Raw genomic sequence first — 22781 nt, 5'->3', positions numbered from 1 at the left:
GGGGGGGGGGGGGGGGCGACACAAGCAGGACAGTAGCCTGCCTCTCCATCTGTACCTGTCCAGGTGGAAGGCAGCGATCTCAGCGTTGTGTCTTTCAAAGTCTGAGAAGTAGAAGAGGTTTAAGTCCGTCTCTGCATCTCTGGGCTGTCTGAACACACACACACACACACACACACAATACGCTGATGTATGTCATGTGTTACGGTGAAAACGCTCCCCCGCCATACTGTACACAAACAGACAGTCAGTACCGGGTCCTCACTTCATGGGTTTGAGCAGAGCCTGTCCGTAGTTCGGGAAGGATATGAGCAGTTTGAGCTGCGTGCCGCCCGTCTTCTGAACTGAAAGAGAGAGTGGAGAGAGAGAGAGTGCATTAAAAAACAAAGAGATAAACAAGGTTAATCCTTAAAACGCGATGTCACACACTCACATATTAGATCACAAAAACAATGAGACGTGTATGAAGGAAGTTGTGTCAAACCAACATCAGTCCATCTCACAGATATAAACTTTTACTTTGAAAAGAAAAAGGTTAAATAATATCCTGAAACATCTGGGCACTGTAGTTTTTATCTTTGTAGTTTTTTTTGTTTAAAATAGTGCTTTTGTTGCGGACTATTTTCAGCTGCGGATTAATACGCATTTGTGCCCCACATGGTTGTGGGACCTACTCAACATGTTTATTGTAATGATGTAACATGACGACTACATCAGTGTTTGGCTGCACAGAAAATACTCGTTGGACAGATCAGTTTATAGTTGTTGTTTTTTGTCTTTTCATGGGATTTTTTTGTTGACAAAAAGAAGTAGTAATAAAGTATATCAGCAGATTTCTCCTTTAATATGACAATGCATTACACCACTTTCTCCACACGGTGGCCTATTAAACAACAAACTAACACTGGACCCTCCATTTTGAACATTTCCACTATAAGTCCTGTTTGAAATACTTCATGAAATGGATTTTTATTAGTTAACTAATTAGTATCAATGGCAGCATTTCAACTATCTGATTTAATGAGGTTATATCTTGAGGCAATCTTGCTCCTGCAGCTCATAAACAAGGAAGTCAGTACATCGCTGTTTATTTTAAATATATATGTATTATTTTTTCACCTTCACTGAGGTCTGTAAAGTGAACACAGTTTACATTCTGTCATCCGCCTCAGCCGCACTTCAGACATCTGGGAAATGCGAATGAATAAAATCAAAGCATGCGTTCGTTTCTCTTTCGAGTGAACAAGTTCAATATGAGAGGAAAAATAAAGCGCTGTGGTTGTTTTAACGTCACGCTTCAAGGAGCAAATCCTGGAAATAAATCAAAACATGTCAATCCTGAGATATGAATGAAATCCTCTCATATTTATTCATAATCCCTGTTTATAACTCTGATTAAAAAAGGAACATTTACCTGAATTCACACATTTAAAGATGCTGTGCTGAGTGTTAAACACGGGAGAGAGAAAAAAAAAGGGATGACACAGTGAAAAAAAAAATCAGCCTGTAGCTGAGATTAGTGCTTAATCTGCAGCGTACAACACAAATCTCAATACATTATTCATTCTGCAGCTGAAGATGAGGACAGGGTGTCTGAGATGAGCAAACACAACATGAGCTGTGCATGTGCTTGTTTATGCATCCAGCATGTGTATATGTGTGGGTCAGTGTGTCCTCGTGTGTGTGTGTGTGAGTGTGAGTGTGTGTGTGTGTGTGTGTGTGTGTGTGTGAGTTGAGACAATACAAGTTGGTGGGAGGATTATGTTAATGACCTTACTACAAAAAGATGATGTGAGCTAAACATTCGCCTGCTGTTCAGAATTATAATTCTGAATCACATTGTATTTTCTGTGTAAGCGCTGACGTCTGTGTCTGTTCATGAATGTAGTATTTACTCACACACACACACACACACACACACACACACACACCCCACACACACACCCACACACACACACGCCTCCGCTCTGTTTGCTTTTCCACCTTCTTCAAACCCTCACCTCTGTGTGTCATCAAACACGGCGCTGAACCCTCCTGTGTTTGCTCTCTCATTCTGTGTTAAATGTACTTTGTGATTTGAATTTCATACATCCATGTCACTTTTTTATTCGTGTGCCTTTGTGTTAATACACGGATGCTTCTGTCAGAAATGTAATCTTCACTGTTGTGAATATGAACTTTGTCACACTGAGCACTGCTGCCTCCGGCTCTCTCGCAGACCGGCTTGTTTGTACGAAGGGATTAGAGTTAAAATGAGAAAGCAGCACGGTTTTTCGATGTTGTAACTGTGTTTAACCAAGAGGAAGCTGAATAATTATTCTCAAATTAAACCCTAGCACTTCTGGGACAATTCAGGGTAAAGACTAGGTCGGTTTCTAGATCTACTCTTGGTGTATTGAGCAATGCAGCCCCTCAGTGGAAGCCTGCATCCTAAATATGGTACAGAATACAGATCTAGACATTTCATACGCTGATGAGTAGATTTGTTGCTTCTTGTACCATTTCCTGTCCTTTCTTCTCTCTGTCCTCTCACCTGTTAGCCCTGCCCCCGCCTCATTTGCTCACCAGCGCTGTGGATACGTTGCGTTGCCAAATAGTGAGTCAGCTGGGCCAGGTTGGGATCCTTCCTGTTGTACAGTTCCCAGCGAGAGATGCCCAAGTGAAAGCGCAGCCAAGGAGGGTGGGTCTCCACGTCGCTGGTCCAAGCGACTCTGTCATAGCCTTCTTCCTGACTGGCGCTCTGCCTTCAGGAGAGGAGGAAGTGGAGGTGATAAATGGGCAGAATTAAAACAATGAAGGTCCAACAGTCACGCTGAAGCTCGGACAATTTGCTTCAGGGTGGCTCTTGAATATAAAACATACTTTAGATATAAAATATGAAATGAAGAAAAATGTATTAAAATTCAAGATGAACTAAAGCAATGTGGCATGACAATACTTTTCACTACATTACATTACAACACTGGTGTCATGGTTAAGAGATGATACAAATTCTGTATTCTATTCACCATCTTAATTTAATCTGTCAGTGTACTAATATTTTCTAATAAGCACATAACACACGTCTCAGCATTCTAACATTTTCTGGTATTTGCTGTCGTAGTTGATGGGAATGTTTTTCAAGGATGAACCAAATTACAAATTAAAAAGTTTTCACCTGATGGTCCAAGATGAAAGTTTCACAACAATCCAATAATTGTTGAGACACTTCTCTAAAAAAACCAAAACCTCATGGTGGCAGCAGTCGAGACAAAAAATTATGGGATCATCAAAGTCAGTGAGTTTTTGTACATAATTTCATTTTAATCCACCTGGTAGTTGCTGAGATATTTACATCTGGATCAAAGTAGTGAACTGACAGACAGACAGACAGATTGTGAATCAAGCCGAAAACTTTTAATGTTCAGATTTTGCCACAACACTAAATCAGGCCACTGGAACTCAGTGCCTCATCAAAGATGCAGAACAGTGGACGTTTTTCTTTCCAGAGCACCAGTTGTTTCTTAACTTTACATAATGAAAGATCTATTTTCTCTGTGTCACTCACCACTCACTGTCATTACTAATGTCATCTTCCTTCTGTTCTTCCTCACTTTCCGTATCGCTCGCATCCTCATTTGTCTTCACCCTCAGCAGCCAATCATCTTCTCGCAGCTCTGGGTGTGGCAGGTTGTACAGCGGGTGATCGAACAGTGCCTCAAGCTTAGAACGACCCTTGACCTTTTGAATCACTTGTCCAGTTCCGATCAGTTTCTTTTCCCTCTCACTGGCTGCACTGAAGTCGTCTTTACCTTTAAGGTGTAATGTGCTGGCATTCAGTTTGTGATGCTCGTCATTCTGGGGACTGGTTGGCAATTTCTGTGAGGAGGAGGAGGAGGCATCTGAAGAAGAGGAGGAGTGGGAGACAGACCGATGGTGCTGGGTATCAGTCCTTGGCATGGATGAAGAGGAGGAAGAAGATGAGGCGGGAAGGACACAGGCTGTCTGGAGGACAGACAGACAAAAAAATGCCAGAAGGAGGTGGAGAGTGAGGGACAAACACGCCAGAGCCAGATAGATGGAGCGAGTGGATCGGCCAAGGTTCTGTCTCATCATGCTGGAGGAGAGAAACACAACAGAGTGGCGTTTAAAATCCCAACAGACTGTGGACCCCTGCCAACACTTCACACCTGATCATGATGAAACATTTTCTGCACATTGCATTTCACATATACAGTAGCCTGTATATACACCTATTCACATATACAGGAGAGGACAAAACAAGAAAAACACAATGAAAAAGAAGCTTTACTTTGAATGAACTGAAATACTCACAAGGGCAGCGGTATTAAAACCCTCTGAGGTCCAGGGTATTTTCTCGATTTTTAAATATTCTCTTAAATTCACTTTTTTAAAAGGTACTTGCATAACATAATAGAACGTAATATTCAAGGGTTTTATATCACAAGTTTCAAAACTATCCAAGCTCTTTCTATAATGAGGCCACCCCCTTTTGTCCCAGAGTGCTTTGTAAACAGATAAGTAGCCTCGAATGATGAAAAATTGAAACCCGGTTTTTGAAATTCTTCGAATCTCTTATGAAAACAAACCTTTACTGATGTGGCTGAATTGTTTTGGTGCTTGAAATGGGTTTACCAAAGTCTTAGGTTCCTAAAAACAGCATAATATATGAGTAAAATAGTAGATCAATGTTTCATAATTCCCTAAAATTAACCAAATATTAGAGGGCCTCCTTATTGGCCTTCTAGCTCCGGCTGCGAGTCACATGATCTTGTAAGAATATGAACCAGAGATTGGAAAGTTTACAAATTCTAACAACATTTAAACCACATGTCTATGTTGCATATCTTACTAAGATATTAATATCTCTAATATATTTAAAAAGGCCTGCCATACACTGCTAAGACATTTTGATAAAGATAGCAGTGTATCGATAATCTGTAATCTGAGGACCTTCGACCTCTAGGGGGCGTACAAACCTCCACCAACCTTGGCCTCATTCTGGCTTTTTTTTTTATTGTTTTATTTTTTTTGTTAAATAAATCAAATGAACTAATTAAGTGAGTGTATGTTTAAATACTTTAAAGAGTTACTTTATTTATAAATAATAAAAATATTATAATAGGTTTGCTGGTTGGGTCTGTAACAGGATGATGACGAGTGACGTCAGGTCAGGTGGTGACCGGTGTAATTTAGCGGCAAATTTGGCGGCTGGGTGACGAAGAAGCTTCTTCAAACATCATGGAAAAAAAATGTCTGAGCAACAAAGAGACAGACGACAAGAGAAAAGGACACCAGAGAAACTGAAATTCGGACTAACAAACAACTTATCGCGGGTATTTTGTAATCTCGGCTAGCTAGCATTAGCATTAGCATTAGCAAAGAACCGGGAGAGGACGTCGCTGACGTCGCAGAAGAGGAGGACGCGGCAGCCGTTGACGTTAGCTCATCATCAGGAAACGGAGGCGGAGAGCCACAGCCCAGGGACATACACCTGCTCAACCGCCCCACCCTCATCTCCACCTGAGCCCGACACCGATGCGGATGGCAGAGACCCGGTGGCAGGTAGGTTTCCAGTTTAGCAGCCCTACAAACCGGAAGTTACTCGTAGCTTACGATCTAACTAACTAGCGCCAGGATAAAGTGTCTGAGGGGCATTTTTTTTCATATAATAAAGTTAATTGATAAAATCACAACAACATAATGTCATATAGGGGTTTCTTTTGCAGAAAAGCATTGATTGTTTATGTTATGGTTATCTATTTTATAGTTGCATCTCTATGCATGGATGTGTGATGTGGAGGAAGTCCTGTATGATACAGGTTACATGTATTATTATCTATTATAGGTTTACCTACATTGATTAGTATGAATGAAAACTGTGTGTGATTGGTGGGAGAATCTGAATCCTAGAACTGCATTGATGGAGGTGGGGCAGTGTGTGTTGTGTGCGATCAACTACACTCTGTAGGTAAATGTGTTGATGTTGCTGCTACCGGCTCAGGAATGTATTGTTACTAATTGTGTGGTGTAAATCTGGTCTGACAGAATATATCTACAGGTGATACTGTCCTTCAGGTTGTGATCATAGACTTTAGCTTGTCAATGTAAATCCTGTATAAGCTACAGGTGTCTCCAACGGCAACAACAACAAACTGCCAATCAAAACCTGGATTGCTTGTCGTGTGAGTGGAGAGGGTGAGGGTGGCCTCTGAGGTTTTGGGCACAGGGGTCTGTGCACTCTCAATTGTGGCCTGGTTCAGAATTAGCCTGCGCACTGAGACACATTGTGTGTGTCCTTGAGGTCTAAGAAAAGTGTTAAATGAATTTCCTTCCTCTTAAGGCTTTTACAAAGGCAATTTTTGGTCTTCTGTGAGGAGGAGGAGGCATCTGAAGAAGTATGTCATGCAGACAGCTAATAAAAACGAATGAAATGGTCAAAGTTGTCATATTGACATTTAAGGTGTAGTGATCGATTTCCAAATGTCAGTCATGCATTGAGTAACACGCAAGAAAACATCCCACCTTAAAAGCAGCCTAGCTGGAGCTGAATACCCAAGGTAAAGGTGTATTGTGAGACAATGCTAAACACTGATTGTTTTAGGCTGTTAGACAGACGAGTGGATAGACAGAGAGACGGTCACCCTGTACATTCACAGCACTGCACTAGTTAAGCAACAAACGGTTAGATAATCATTTACATCAAATCCTGAAAGAAAGAAAAGCTCACTTAGAAAATCAATACATTATTGAACAACTTTCTGCTCCCAAATTCCCTGTGTGGAGCAGCAGGCTGGAGGAATTACTTACATCTCTTTCCCTTCAAGACCTTTCTTCTCCCTCTCTCTATTCCTCTTCCCTCCCTCAGTTCTTGAGGCAGACACTCACAGTTTGGTGGCATTTCTATCTTTTTTTGTTGTTGTTTTATCCTGTTCCTTCCCGGGAAGATTGCGTTTGTGTTTGCTTGTTATCATGCGGTCACTGCAATCCAAACAGAGCAATGAGAGGACGAGCGCGTTGTGGTTGCAGTGACCTGTGTCAGCGTGACCCACAGTTAATGAGAAAGGAATCACTATATACCGTGCTGCCAAATGATCTTTCAGTCTGCGTGGATCAATGCAGGGTGGGTTAAATAGCCATCCTGTTCAGAGGACTAACACAGCCGTGATAGGTCAGCAGAGTAGCGCTGAAAAAAATAAATGTCAACAACAAATAACTAGTTTTAAATAAAAAATTCTGTAAACATGTTATATTTGTTTTGTTTAATTCGTACAAAAAACAAAAAGTGTAAAAACAACAATTTGCTGTTTTTACAATTTTGTACAGATTAAAACAAGATTTATAACGTGTTGATAAGTGAGATTTAAAAATGCTGGTGGGAGATTTTGTTTCCTTCAGACAGAGCCGTGCTACCTTTTTCCCTGTTTCCAGTCTTTATGCTAAGCTAACAAAATGCTAACGGTAGCTTTATGCCGTACATACATGAGGGTGGTGTTAACTTCTCATCTAACTCGTGGTGATACAGTCTTCTTTGTCTTGTATTCCCTCCATCACGTCTACACATTCTCACTTATTTTAATAAGCACATAATATCCGTCCCTGGTTTTGACCTTTGAGAGGACACTTGATGTGGTTTCTGTTAATTTTGTGAGTTTGAGGAGGTTCACTTTTTGTTTTTTATTATCAGGCACAAGGGTCTGCTCTAACACTCAATGAAAATGAATGAGATGTCAGAAGGAGTGGGCTGACTCCTCTGTCATAAACAGTTTGATAGTGGCAGCACATTAAGGTGCAAAGAGAGAAACATGCAGAGTAATGAATTGATATTCTGAAGGAGCCCAGATTAAATCAAATATTCATCTCTTTAACACAGTCTCTCTTTTTGTCTTTCTTTGAACCTGTCATCCCCCTTTTTATCATAAACCATTCATTATATTTCCTGCTATGACTTTAAATCCTTCTCTCTGACGTTCGGTGTTTTCTGTCCTCTGAGGGTTGAAAAATCGTTCTCTCGCATACCGCTAATTAGCCAACTATATGTTCCTGTTAATTAGCTAAGTTTGCTCAGAGAGACAGAGAATGTATTATGTATGTTGCAGCAGGTCCCAGTGGAGTAGGCTGATGTTTTCCAAACCTGCAGCAATATGCTGTGGTATTATATGCAGGTTCAGGGAGTGTTTCATTACATGTAAACAACTGTTAATTGTCACAAATGAGTTCCCACTGTGTAGGCATACACACAACGATACCAGTTTATTCTAATTATTCATCTTGATGATAATGTCCTTGCAGTAGTAAACCGGAATGATCTTTGGATGCAGCTGGAGTTTGGTTTGGGGTTTAATGATTTTCTGTGCCATAGTGGTGTGACAGTTTAATGTATAATATGTATAATATATAATATTATGATATATGTATGTGTATATATAAAGTGCATAGTAAATGCTCTGTAGATATGTTGGGGTGTTAAGTAAGGAGGTGCTCTTGGAACATTTCAAGAGATTCTTGTGCTCCGGCTCTGATAGACTGATAGGCGTAAGGCTGAATGATTGAATTCAAGTGGATGGCGCAGACCCAGAAGTCACTCTGAAGGCAGCATTAATGACTTCACTTTGATTCCATGAGGAGCCAGTGTTGGTCGATGAGTAGTGGTGTGACATGTGACCTTTTGGGTTGATGGAAGACCAGGCAGGCTGCTGTGTTCTGGACCATGTGCAAAGGTTTCACTGTAGAATTCTAATCTACTGATCACATATTTTTTATTAAAATCGGTGGCCGATCAATCGGGGCATCCGGACTAGGAGTTCAGTCTTAGAGAGGTTTAGTTGAATCCTTCTGAATCCTTCCCTGACTTTGTCTTGCTCAACACATTGTTTGAATGTAAATGTGACACAACATAAAACTAAGCCATGCCAAGAAAAAAAAAAGTCTAACTATAATAACAAACCAGTAACTTTCTGGTCTTATTCTTCATTTCTCTTATTGTCAACAAATCTCATGAAAAGATCAAAACACAATGTGTTAGACTGTCTGACTTCCCTACTCTGTCTGTGGCAATCAATCCCGGGCCCACTGGTTCCTACTGAAGACATGAATCTTTAAAAACAGCTCACAGTTATATACTTAAATTTTTAATAAAGGCTAAATAGTTTCTTACAACAGCTGGGCACTGCAGTTTTTATCAACTATGACCCAAAAATGCAGTAAATAGTGCATTTGTCGGGAACTATTTCCAACCGTGGATTAATATGTATATTATTATTAATATTCGAGTATTCAAGGGAGCCGGATGGTGAATATGTTATCATCTCAAAATAAGCTACTGGGCCTGTGTTCATGGAACATATGACCATGACTCTAGGACAGGATTTATTTCTCTAGGTGAGCTGGGTTGATTTTAATATTACCTGCTCTGGTCACTGATTTTAATCCAGTCTGGAGCATGTACGTGGGTAATTCTTACAGCTGAATTTACCTACTGTTTTTCAGGGAACCTGCTGGTCCCACCTGTAATTTTCCGCAGCCATGTGATTGTGGATCTCTGAGGTTTTTCCTCGGAAAGATCTCCTTTCTTTCTTCTGTGTTTCATCAGCTCCGTGTGAAAATGGACACAGATTTTGCCAGTGTGATAGATGGACACACATAGGTTTACGCCTATTTAGGAATCAGGACACCAACAGGAAAAATATGAAAGCTGTGAGGAGATATTGGATTTGTTGACAGCAAGAAAAACAGAATATCATCAGACTCATCCTCAAAGGAAGTAAAAACATATTACAGTGAATCAAAAAAAGGATTATATATGAGATTTTTGAAAATTGAAAAACAAAAACAATGTTTTAGGATAAGACTTACAAAAGATAATAGAGGCTATTAGTTAAAGTGTAGACGCTGACAGTAGAAACACCTTTTGATTTTAAAGTAGACCTTGGGATGGCACTAACAAATGATGTGCCACAGGTATAACGAGAGCTCACAGTGCAAGACGTGCAGTATCGCTACCTGTAGTTCAGTGTTATGTAATGTAATATATCATGAGTCCCTCTCGTTTTCTCATCAGAGGTCACTTCAGGATCAGCTGCTTAACAACAGACACCAAGAGGAAAGATTGTGTTTTGTTCAAAGCTGCTTTGTTCAGTGAAGGCACCATCAATCCTCTGATCCACTGTATCTGCTCCATCAGTGCTGCTGATCTTATTACAGGATGTCAGGAGATGCGATGTAATGACATATTTCAAATTTGTGTCGCTCTCACATTTTTTATAGTCTCTCTTTATTGCCTTTATCTACCGTTCGTACGCACATAAAACACACTCAAACACTCCCATTCAAACAGTGAAAACATCCTTCAAAGCTTTGAAGCCCCGTTTCCCTCACAGCAGTTGCAGCTTAATGTAGGTTGCTTGGAAACAACCCAGAATTTGGCACCTAATTGGAGCGTGTGTCTGTGTGTGTCTGTGTGTGTGTGTGTGTGTGTGTGTGTGTGTGTGTGTGTGTGTGTGTGTGTGTGTGTGTGTGTGTGTTCGTGTGCTCTATCCAGCAGCCAGGCAGACGGCAACTCTGTTGTGCAAACTCAGGATAATAAGACAAAGTGAATTCCAGATCACATCTGGCACATTAGAGAGTGAGCGAACGGCAAAGGGCCTTTTGGATCATGCAGAGTGTTGACCGATGAAAGCCTCTGAAACCCTAATGTGTGTGTTTGCGTACTTGTGCTGATGCTCGCATGTGATGAAAGGAAGAACGTGTGTGTGTGTGTGTGTGTGTAGCAGAGTGCTCTGACTTGTATGTGTGGAAAGTGTGTGTCCACGAGTACCAGCTGTTTAATGTGTGTGTGTGTGTGTGTGTGTGTGTGTGTGTGTGTGTGTAAAAAAACTGCTTAAGTGGCCTTATGAGCACCCAGGAGGGCAGGAGTGTGTTTTTTTTTAGGTGTGTGCGAGTGTGGAATACAAAGAGAGTGAAGAGTTTAATCATGTGTCGGCCGATGTTTGAAGTGCTGGAGGCGCTGTATCTCTCTGTGGTTTTCCTTCTCTTTGTGTTTAACCCACAGTATCTGTTTGCAGGTGTGTGTGTGTGTGTGTGTGTGTGTTTTTGTGTGAAATGCAAAAAGAGTGTTTCGTCATGTATTTCCTGGTGTTTGATGTAATGGAGGGGCTCCTTGGTCTTTCACTCATCCTCCAACTCCTTCTCTTCCTTTCTCGGTTGTCACAGCTTATCTCTCTCTTCCTCTCTCTCACCTGCTCCTTTCTATTTTCTCCTCTTCTCTCTTTTCCACCTACTCCATCTCTTCCTCCCCCACCACTTCTCTCCCTCTCTCTCTTTCTCTCTCTCTTTCCCTCTGTGTAAGCTCAGAGGCCTTGAAGTCTTTGAAAGCATTGACTCCTGTGGCTTCAGCTGCTGCTGCTACACTCCCAGTATGTATGGGCATGAATATTTCATCTGGGGAGAGAGAGAGAGAGAGAGGGAGGGGAGAGAGAGGGGGTGGCAAGGATTGAAAGACGTGGGAGACGAAGGAGGGAGAAAGAGAGGGAGAGACAGGAGTGATGGAGTAAAGCAAGAGAGAGCAATAGGTACAAATAAAGACAAAGGAACAAATGGAAATGGAAAACAAAAGGAAGAGAGACAAAAGCATAAAGATAGAGAGAGATAGAGAGAGGGAGAGATGGGGGAGAGAGAGAGAGAGAGAGAGAGAGGTAAGATAGATGTTGTGAGATCACAAGGAAGGAACTCATGTGGAATACCAACTAGAGTTTGAACAACGTGTTTGATACACACACTATATATGGACACATTTACTCCTTTGCACACACACACACACACACACACACACACACACACACAGTATAGCACACTAAAACAACACACATACAAGTGGGAAATCAGATAAAAACCCTCTGCAATCCTGATTTCTTGTATTCCCAGTAGAGTATTTCTAATCTTTCTCACCATCTACATTTCCTCTCTCCATCCATCTTTCATAACCTCTCTCGCTCTCTCTCTCGCTCTCTCTCCTCTCATCCTTCCCTGGTGTCCATTTTCAAGGTGACAGCTTGTGGGATAATCTAATCCTGCATCTCTCCACATGAGACAATCTGTCATCAGCTGTAGCTAAGTGTGTGGATCTGTGTTGTATATGAATGTGCACGTGGGGAAATTAGGGTGGAAAGAAGGAAGGAGGGAGGGAGGGAAGGAAGAGCAAAAAAAAACTTCCTGAAATCATGTGTAATCTTAAAAGGGTATGTAACATATGTAATTTCACTTGCCGTACAGTAGCGTAGGATTGTTAGCCCACGTGCTAGGTAGAGAGGTGGAGACAGAGGTAGAAATACATATATGACAAGTGTCCCTGGTGTAAACATTTTGTAACAAGTGGATATGAAGTATTTTACAGAATTAAATTGGATCTAAATGAGCCTAAATTGATCATATAACATGGCTAACAAGTGATAGCTTGTTGAGTTAGCCATGGCTAGCTAGCCGTAACTAGCAGTAAGCCTACATTCTGTTCCCATCCAGGTACATATTTTCACATTTCTGTATTTGTTCTGCCACAGTAAAACTTGGCCAGGCAAATTCATACCGTCCTCTGTATGAAAAGCTTAGTGTTGTGACTCAGTGAAATGCTCTTACCAAGTACAGAGCTAAATTGTTCATTGGGCGAAGAAGCTAGCTAGCCACTGTGCTAAAGTAAATCATTTATCTGTTATACTGCGCGCTGTGTCTGAGTTTATATTAGTAGTGAATGTCCTCTGTGTGAACATGTTGTAACTTATTGCTACTATAACAAGTGGATTCATTTTATAAAGCTAAAATGGTCACATGGCAAACAAGCTAGTTAGCAACACAGGCAAAACAGTGCAGAGTCCAGAGATTGCTAGCTACTTTCACTCGTGCGCAGTTGAGGTTAGTTGCATCAATGACCAATGATCAAATTCTTGGTACGTTGCTAAGGGGCCAGAAAGGTTTTCAAGGTCAGCATGTTAGTTTGGGTCATAATGTCACATCTTTGCAGTCCAGTTGTTCAGGGTCATTAGCTGAGTAAGCCGTCGTCACTGGTATCCAGAGGTTAAAGTGGGCAGCAGTGATCCGTGTTCTGGCACCCTTGATTAATAAGTAAATACTTGTGATTGGCAGTTTCAAACATAATGTGGGCTGGTGAAGCGTCACCGTTAGTTACTGAATAATTTAAAGGTGACTCATCAACAGATTAAAAGAAGAACGGTCAGAATTAAAGCAGCAGTGGCCCTGAGTATGACTCAAAAAAAAAAACAACCTAGAATCCTACACTTCCCATAATGCATCTGGATAGCTTCTTTAACCTTACCTGTCCGAATAACGCCACACTTTGAAACACAGACTATCTGTTAAACTTATAAATTTGGACCCTAACCCTAAAAACTAACCCCGATGACATCACAGTGACATCACCAGGGTTGTTTAGTTTAGTCAACAACTTGACTAAAGTACTCAAAGCAGAGAAAACTGAACTCAAATCAGTGGAGTTTTAAAAACAGAATCAGAGATACAGGAGAGAAACTTGCTTGCCAGCTGGCAGCGCTGTCAAATATTAAACTGCTTCTGGAAACTTATATTTATTGAAAAGGCTTTTATGATGTTGCATTGGTCCATATGTTATGGATTCTGCACTTTTAAAAGTGATTTGTTTTCATGTTGTCTTTTTACGTGCTCGATGTTTGTGTATTCCTGCTGCTGTTTCACATCATTTTAATCATGTTTGTATCCTGGTCGTTTTATTGTTGCAGCCTCATCTTTGTGCTTTTGATTCCGATTTGATAACTACTTATTAAAAACAGCAAATTGCCTTATTTTAGCTGTAGTTGCCATTGGGAGTTCTTTTCCTTTCCCCAAGCAGGAGAGACAAAGATTCTTCTGAAATGTAAATCCAAAAGGAAGCGGGATATGTAATCAGAAACAACAAACAAACAAAGTCAAATGGAAACATATCTTAGTCCCAGATCTGTGTTGTTAAATCTTTTCGGGTGCTTTTAAATGCAGTCAGTCTGTCCTCGTGTCTCCGTTAACCAGTTCACATGCTGCGCCATGCTTAACTAGGTCTGCAGTATTACGTTAGTCCCATTCCAGTTGTGCTTCATCTGTTTCATCCCACCGTGTTCTGGCTCATGTCAAAATGGAGGCACAGCCCCGCACTGATCCTCAGGGCTTATTTCCCAGCAGAGCCTGATAGGTAAGAGCAAGATTATTACCACGGTGATATTGGAGAGGTCAGAGGTCATCACAGCTTACACACAGAGCCTCAGGTGGTCTCTGATGAGGCAATATGTTAAATGGATAGCTGCATGTCACAGTGGTGGCCAGCTGTGTTTGTTTAGCCTCCTCCAATGTCCTCGGCAGTGAAGTCCTCGCCGTTACACACCATCTCCGAAATATGATGACGGCTTCAAACAGACGTTACAGATGCACGGATACAGTAACGGTGTTGAAGAAATCACAGAGCGTGACACGGAGCTGGCCGTGCGGCTCATGACTCAGAGAGCTGCACCGGTGTCGTGCTGCTGATATAACATACTGTACGCTCGTGATTCTTAATTGATGAGTTTTATTTGGAGTGATTGCGCGGTGGATTTGGAGGATCCATTAGTCATGAAGGCAGACCGACTGCAATGTTCAAATAATGAGGAGAAGAGAGGACGCATGGGAAGAGAGAGAGAAATTTTTTAATTTCTAAAGATAAGGTTGTCAGCAGAAAAACAAAACTGCAAATTGAGTGTGTCTGCACTTGTGTGTGTGTGTGTATGTACATGTCTTTCTATAGTTGTGAGGACACATTTTGGCTGGTCCTCATTACTTCAAAGGGCTTTTAAGGTTTCAGCATTTATTGGTGATGGTTAACGTGATGTGATGTTCGGGGTAAGGGACGTGCATTATATCAATTAGTATCCTCACAGCTAACATGAGATAAGAGTGAGTGTGAGGGAGAGAGAAAATGGATTTCCAGCAGATGGCATGAACAGCCCTCAGAGGACACGCGTGTGCGCTCGCTCAGATAATATTTGGAGGATAAAACACAAAGATGGATCCATTTTTAAACAGGTCTATTCAGACACACACACACACACACACACACACACACACACCTTCATCTGCAAAACCTAGACTGGAGAGCTTCTGAGTGCAGAACACTTTTATATTTTGGTTGAGGAAATGAAACAATCTTCACATGATAATACACCTCATGTAAAATCTGACATGGTTAATATTAAGACAGGTAACAAAAGGTATTTTGCTGTCACTAGTTTGAATTTCCTTTTTGTTCCTCTGTGTTCTTTGAAGGTATGAAATTAGACGCTTTCGATCGTCATGTTGTCACTCTGCATTTCTCACCACCCTTTATTCTCACACTCCACTCATCCTCTCACTCGCCCTCTCATCTTCTGACACTCATTCGTCTTCACGCCACGCGTTAATTCTCCAGTTATTCTCTGCAGTCTTCCATAACGAGAATAAATGCATCTAATGATGAAAAATGAAATAAATCAAAGTCGATGTTGACTGCAAATGCTGAGCATTTTCAGCATTTGTCAGCTCCAAACACTGTGTAGATTGAGAGGTCATGAATAGCAAACAACCCTGCAAGAAAAACTCGTATCATAAAGTCGTCAAAATAAAAACAAAACACTTCAAATTTTATTTCCTAGAGAAATTAAACTTGGTCATTTTAGTTCAAAATTCAAGTGCTCAAACTTAAATGAACATTTCAATAGTACAATGCCCAGAGAATAAATCATTCAGGATGCATTCTATGAATAAATGAAATCACAAAGTGGATTGTCACCAGAGCCAAAGCCCGTTCTGAACTGAATCTCATGCTTCAGGAATTATCATGCATCTGCTCACCGTGTCGCAGTGGAATCGGAAGGAGCGAGAGACAAAAGGTTGAGGAAGAGGATGTTCCAGAGATGTAATTAGACGAGAGACAGAGAAGAAGAGCGAGAGAGAGAGAGATGTGGAGGGAAATGTCAGGGAGGGATTACGTCATCGTGGAAATACCTGATCAATCCTCTGCTGTGGACCCAAGACGGCCCGAAACTAGCATTAGTACTGGTAGGACTAGCACCAGTACGTAGCACATAATGATTAGCATTTCAAGCAAAATTACTTTTCCAAATTTGTTTCAAACTATTCCATTATTCTTCCAAGTTCCTCATGTTTGATTTTTTTCAAATTTAATGACTATTTGAATATTCGAAAATCATGACCCATCCTTATTTTCAACACATACACTCTATCCTGTCCTGTCTCGTGTCTTCGGAAAGATGCCACATATTTAAAGTGTTGTCTGTTGCTTTCTCGGTCTATAATACATATTATTATTCATCTCCGGTTCAGCAGATATATTAGCTTGAACTTGCCCCCTGCACGCTTGAGATTTCTTTCAGTGACGGAGAACTGACGAGATAAGTAATTAAATGCTGGCAAACATGTGAGTGCTACAAAAATACTGACTGACTGAGTTAGCATGGCTTATACAACCAGGTGAGTCAAGGCTGCTTATGTCTTACAGACATACAGCATCAGAGCTAACAGGAAACAAACTCTGCAGTACACCAAAGAAGAGGAAGAACATGGGTGATTTCTGGATTAAACAAATAAGAGATGAAGCAAACCAAATAAGCCACTCCGGGGGTATCGTGTTATTCAAAGCACCTCACACACAGCAACACGAGTGTATGTATTTTTAACACAAGTGGCCTCAGAGGAAACAAAACCAACGACTTTGGCTGCGTAACAACCATACTTTTCCTATGGAGTTACGCAAGGCCGCCTACCTTTTTCATATGAAGGAGTACTGCATTTACAAAACAGCGAGAATAAGGGAGGGAGGGGAGGGAGGGGAGGGGATATGAGATGCAAAGTGGGTGACAAAGACGGAGGAAGAGCAAAGCTTGTTCCTGTCCAGATGGAGGCTCTGTGGGGATTTTGGACCGTGTGTGTGTGTGTGTGTGTGTGTGTGTGTGTTTGTGTATGTGTATGTTTGTGTGTGAAGAGAAACGATTCTGGTACTCTGCCATGTGGAGGCTGAGTAGGTGGATTACCTATTCTGGTTCAAAAGGGAAAGTGATGAGTTGGTGGATTTAAGGACTTTGATAGAACGGCCGTATCACGGCGACTGCAAAAGGTCAAAATGCTTCTGTTTAGTGTGAATACTGTATATGTAAAGTATAAATATTCAACCCAAATATTCCAGTTATAATCCTAAACATTTTCATGACATTCAACTAGTTTTTATGATCATTTTCACTGGATTCACACTCCTGATAAATCCAGTGTTACATCTCACTGATATTTGTTTACCGTTCCCTCTCTCACTGTCACATGAGAGCTGTATTGAGTTACTGCTAACATTTCCTGCTGCCGCTGCTTCACATTAAAAGTAGCCGACACCAAATCAACCGGGACTGAAATCTTCAGCATTACAACTTCAGCTTTACACGTCCCTGAAGTTTTGTTTTATCCCGAGTTTTGTAGTTGCGATCTCTACTGGCTGAGCATTTTGTTTTTAAAATGAAAAACACCCTAAAACAAAAAAAATATATAATACTTAATTTCCAATGGGAAAGTTTAATCAATACTTACTGGGGTTGTAAATGAATAGTTTCTCCACTAAAGTCAAATCCCAGCAGAGCAGCACTTTTGTGATCAACGGACACCCTCCGGAGCTGCTTATTTGTCAAGGAGAGGGAAACACTGCTTCAAGGCTGAATAATTTCATTTGCACAGCTTTGAATCAGGAAGAAGAAAAAGAAAGAAAAACATCTCAAGAAAAGAGCCAACACATTCATCCTCTGAAGCGTCAACACGCTCGAGCATTTTGTTTTTAAGTGTGAAGGGAAGCGTCAACACGCTCGAGCGTCGGAGACGACCAGAATAACACACGCAGTGACATACATGTAATAAACTGGACTAATGGACTGCCTCATCTCTTATCATGACTTAGTTCGTACCGTATTGGCGGCCTGAGAGTTCGTTCAGTACGTGACTCTGTTTGTTGGTCGTTCCGTTCCATGGATTATATGGGATTTCAATGTGTGCATTCCTAGATGGAACATTATGGATTATGTAGGGATGGGTAATCCAACAGGGAATATCATCTTCGGACTGTGGATGGCATGTGTTGGAGGCTAAATATGGTCACAGAGGTTTTCACAAGGAGTGGAAGGTCACAGGTTCAATCCCTGCTGCATCCCTCCTCACACAGAGCTGCAGGCTGCCACAGCGCTCTCAGTTTCTATCTTTCAGTTGGACGCCTTTGTGTGAGGTGTTGAAACAGGGGAAAAAAAAAAACTGAGAGGAGGAGATTTAAATTGATGTGTAAGAATCACACATTGAATTCGTGTCTCCTCCTACGTCTCCTCCATTTGTTTCCTCTGAGAAATGTTGAGAGCGCCAAGAAAGAAATGAACACCCGACAGCGTGCCAAGAGCAGTTAGAAACTGGCTGTGACAGGCAATTTAGTTAAAGCTCATGCATCACAGCAGGTGTGAGACACATAGCAAAAAGCAAAAAGTGTCCGATAACCCTCTTGCATGTTTCATAACAAGAGCCGGAATCTGTGCAGCTGTAATACCTGAAGTTTCTTTGGATTACTCAGCCTCCACAGCCCCAGCGGCAGATCCATCCCTTTTAAATCCACTCAAATATTATTTACAATTCTGCACAACACCCCAGAGCTTCCAAAGATATCAGATCATTTTTTATGATGCACAAGACATCCCGATAGATCTAGTTGCTTTTAATTAATATTTAACCCAATAAAAAACACGACAGAGCTTCAGTAAAATTCGATATTTTTCAGTGTGGAGAATATTTTTTCCGACTTTGAAACAGCTTCAGTGGATATCAGTGGTAGTTGGGGTTATTTGACGTGAGGTTGTGTGAGGTGCTTCCATCCGTCAAATATGTGTTTTAGCCACTTTACAAAATGCCCACAGGGAAAAGCTAATATCAGTCGAAGTGTACGCTTTATTTTGAATATTTCCTCCGCTTTATCTCGCCGTCAAACAGCCCTTTTCCTTTGCAGCTGCAGTTTGTGAACCGTTGCTCCAACATGTTACTTCGCACAAGTGCAACTCAAATCTGCTGTTTGAGTCAGACGCAGCGAAGCGTAGGAGCGCTCGTGCGTAGGAATACAGCAGTTCAATGGTTTAAATAAAATGTAGTTCCAAAGGAAAGGACTGTTTGATATATTCAAAATATAGTGCACACTTATCACTTCACTAATATTAGCTTTTTCCTCTGAGCATTAGTGGCTAAAACATGTTTTAGTGGATGGCCCCTGTTCCTGCTGCTTCTCTAAACTGGGAGCGCTCTGATCCGAATCTACTGCAAGTCACACACTGAATGTAGATCAGTACTTCACACAGCCCCGCGTCAAGTCACCCAAACTATCCCTTTACTGGCTCGCATCAGTGTTGAAAGGGTGAACACTGTGTTCTCATCAGTCAGTGTGAGCAGTCTCTCACACAGCAGCAGGCTGCGCCCACACAGTAATGAGGTTAGCAGCACTTTGACTCGGTTTAGATCTGAGTTGTGTGACACCAGCCAGCTGACTGTGACTGCCTAGCACGAGCAGGAGAGCCCCTGATGGACTTATGTCGTGAGTCCGTTACTAAAAGAGAGGATTGCGTGAACAAACGGCGCCCAGTCGAGTCTTATCCTCAGGAAGAGTTGAACAGATTGACTCGTGCTAATTAGAGATTACAGGTGTTGCTGTTTTGATCTGGACCTGTAGGTGCTGCAGAGTAGTTGCTGGACTGGCACGTTAGTTGTTGCCTTTTCACTCTCAGTCACTTGTTGGCTTGTGATATCATCACCGATGTGTGTCGAAGAGCCCAAGAGAAAATCAAGACTCAAAAAAATGATGTTGCATGACTTGTGTCTTGAAGCGGAGAAGCATAGATAAATGGATTTGTTTTTAAATCCCCACTCAAAGCTGTTTGTTTTGACAAATCTCTTGCATGCTTGCTCCCTTCAGTTTTTGCCCACAATTCCCCAACATATCTGTAAAAATGACAGCTCTGTGACAGCAACCTTGAAAACCCAGGGCCTCGTGCTGCGTCTATGCATCTCTTTCTTTTTTTTTTTTTTTGTGTCAGGAGACATGTCGAGTGTGTCTTGGCTGAGGGAGTCGTTGAGAAATGGGACATGAGGAATCAGGGTTGGAGTAAAGAGCAGGTGACAGTCGACAAGCAGCAGAGAGGAGGAGGCAGCGTCTGCCACTGGGAGGAGGAGAGGGAAGGGTGGGAAGATGAGAGGAGGGTGAGAATGGAGGATGACACAGAGGTGGGAGAATGAATGCAGAGTGAGAATTAAATGTCTATTTTAATACAGACAAAGTGGGAACATGGAGAATTACACTCCAACTGTACGTTCAGACGGAAAGTGGCGAGGGCGGTGGTGAAGCTTGCGGGCGCTCTGAAGTCGATGAAATAGACACGTTCTTGCAAACGGTATTTAAAAGGCCTGCGAAGCTCGCCTGTGCAAACTGACCACAAGTAGTAGTTACCAAATGATCGCATCAAGTTGTCAAGTAACAGTGTCGCATGCTGCGGTGTAAGCATGCAATTCCCTCCCATTTCACAAAATGTATTATAGCCTACACTTCACCAACTCACCTGGAACACCTACAACGTCAGATGCCTTTGTCCATGCATCTTTCTTTTTTAATTTAAGTCCCTGTAAGCAAACAGGCATGCTGCTGCTCGCTGCCAAGAGACGCCGGGTCACATAGAAAATGAATGACTTCTGGTCAGTTTGACGTTCCCGCCGCTTTCTGTGTGAACCTACAGTAATGCTATACAGGGACAGATACAGTAGATAAACTCAAACCTACAATTTTTGGAAGGTTACAGTGCTGTGATTTATTATTTGACACATGGGAATTAATGAAGCACTTAAACTGAAATTGTGACTTTAAAGGAATATTTAAAAAATATTGGAAAATATTCTTATTCACTTTCTTATGGGAGTTATAGGTTGATACCATTCTCATATCTGTCCAGTAAATATAATATTCTGACTAGCAGTTAGCAGCAGTTACAAATAGCAAGCACGATAAATGCACCTAATGCTGAGAGTGAAGACTGTTTACTGTAGCTCATGTGGAGAATATTGTTTGTCCCTCATGTGATTTCATGGCACTGTCTCAGCATATAGTCCAGTATGGAGTCCATTTAAGGCTTTTCATTGAACCTCAGGTCCTGAACTCTTTGAAACATGCTGCACAAACACAAAACATCTAGATGAGTAGCTGAGTCACAGCAGATGAGTCACTGCGTCTCCCAAATCATAAATTTCCTCATAACTTATATATGCACCGGCTGCACCACGAGGGAGAAGGATCCAGGCTTTTCTCCTTGAACCTTCTCCTTTAATTTCCTCGGGAGGAGAATGAACAGACGAGTCGCAGCGCTAAGAAAGATGCTTTGTTTCTGTCATTGAGAAATAACTGTTTTTCATGTCGAGTCTGGAGAGCACTCTTCCTGCAGGAGGATTTTCTCTCTCACAGCAGTTTTGGTTACTGCTGCACTTCAATGACAAGTGTGTGTGAGTGTGTTTGTGAGTAAAAGAGCAGCTGACAGAGGCTCTTATAGACTTAATTCATTGCAGTTTCTTTTCTGAAGCTATTGGCTGAAAGACACTACAAGAAGAAGCACATTCTTTACATCTGAAAATTAGGACTTTAATAAAGATTTGAGGTTTGTACACGACACATTCAGAACAATACAACACCGTACAAGACATGGACATACAGTATTTATACAAACGACAACATGAAAACAGACTGATACCGATGCATACAGTGGAAAAAAAACAAAAAACATTTGGCATTTAAAAAAAGACAAACAGTGCAGATAGAGTTAAAAAGCTTAGTTTTCAGTTTCAATAATCATAAACATAATAATGCCACATCACTATCAAAAAGCCCCAAAAAAAAGCTCTGACATGAGCTGAGCAGACACCAGGCATAATATTAATAATAAGACGGCAGACTGAGAGGCATCATCAAAGACACTGTTAGGCACAGCAAGATGATTTTGACCTGATTTAGCATTGGTTTGGCGGCACTGCACAGAAGTTTCTCGTCCTGCGTTGGTGTTTGCAAATGTTTTGTCAAACCTCTTAAATCTCAAAAACTCACCGTGGAACTCACAGAGGAACTCATGCTTAATTAGTTCAAAAATATCTCGCAGTGTGAATTTTTCATCAGCATAATACATTTGATGATTTGTTTTACATGGGTACAAACACCCTGACAGGCACTTTCCACTAAGGATCATTTTGATGTGAGGGAGTAGCCAGTGTTGTAGAAGTTTTTGAAATGAACAATCTGTATTTAACACCGTGTCTCGTACGACCGTTGAGATCAGTCGTCCAAAGGTTCTCGCGGTACAAACGTGGTCGTAGGTGGATTTTCCAGAAACACACCGGATGCGACACGAGACGCGTTACAAACATACAGTAACAACTCATGCATGGAATGTAGGAAGGTTGGAAGAGCTGGAGGTTGCAGGTTGTTCATTTATCACATTACTGAGTGGTTGCATGTATAAAAACCGCAAAGAGAAAACAGTCGATATCTAAGAATGTTAAAATTACTACGAGTGCATCATGAAAATTTGAAAGTAATATAAGTATATGTGAGTTTTGAAGGTTGCATTCAAGACCAAAGGGGTTTTTTGATTACACCACATAGTTTGACCTTGATTTTCTAAATGTGTACAGAATGACATAAATGGGGCAAA

The 22781-nt window shown here is 41.3% G+C and overlaps 1 protein-coding gene across 1 annotated transcript in view; it reads right to left on the bottom strand.

Moving 5' to 3' along the window:
* Nucleotides 1–7084, bottom strand: part of LOC111646341 (extracellular serine/threonine protein kinase FAM20C-like) — a 9416-nt gene extending 2332 nt beyond the window's left edge. Inside the window, exons 1-5 of the mRNA XM_087170942.1 lie at nt 6808–7084; nt 3545–4093; nt 2563–2741; nt 263–341; nt 18–148 (exon numbers count right to left, since the gene is read on the bottom strand). Of these exons, the coding sequence (XP_087027068.1) occupies nt 18–148; nt 263–341; nt 2563–2741; nt 3545–4092 (937 nt within the window). The 5' untranslated portion in view covers nt 4093; nt 6808–7084. The remainder of the gene's footprint in view (nt 1–17; nt 149–262; nt 342–2562; nt 2742–3544; nt 4094–6807) is intronic.
* Between the last annotated feature and the right edge of the window lie 15697 nt (nt 7085–22781).

Source organism: Seriola lalandi, unplaced genomic scaffold (genome assembly GCF_002814215.2).
Source record: "Seriola lalandi dorsalis isolate HSWRI2012SDOR001 ecotype SW California unplaced genomic scaffold, Sedor1 jcf7180002054969, whole genome shotgun sequence".
Taxonomy (NCBI): domain Eukaryota; kingdom Metazoa; phylum Chordata; class Actinopteri; order Carangiformes; family Carangidae; genus Seriola; species Seriola lalandi.
Note: the sequence above shows the minus strand (reverse complement) of the source record. Positions and strands in the feature narration are given on the sequence as shown.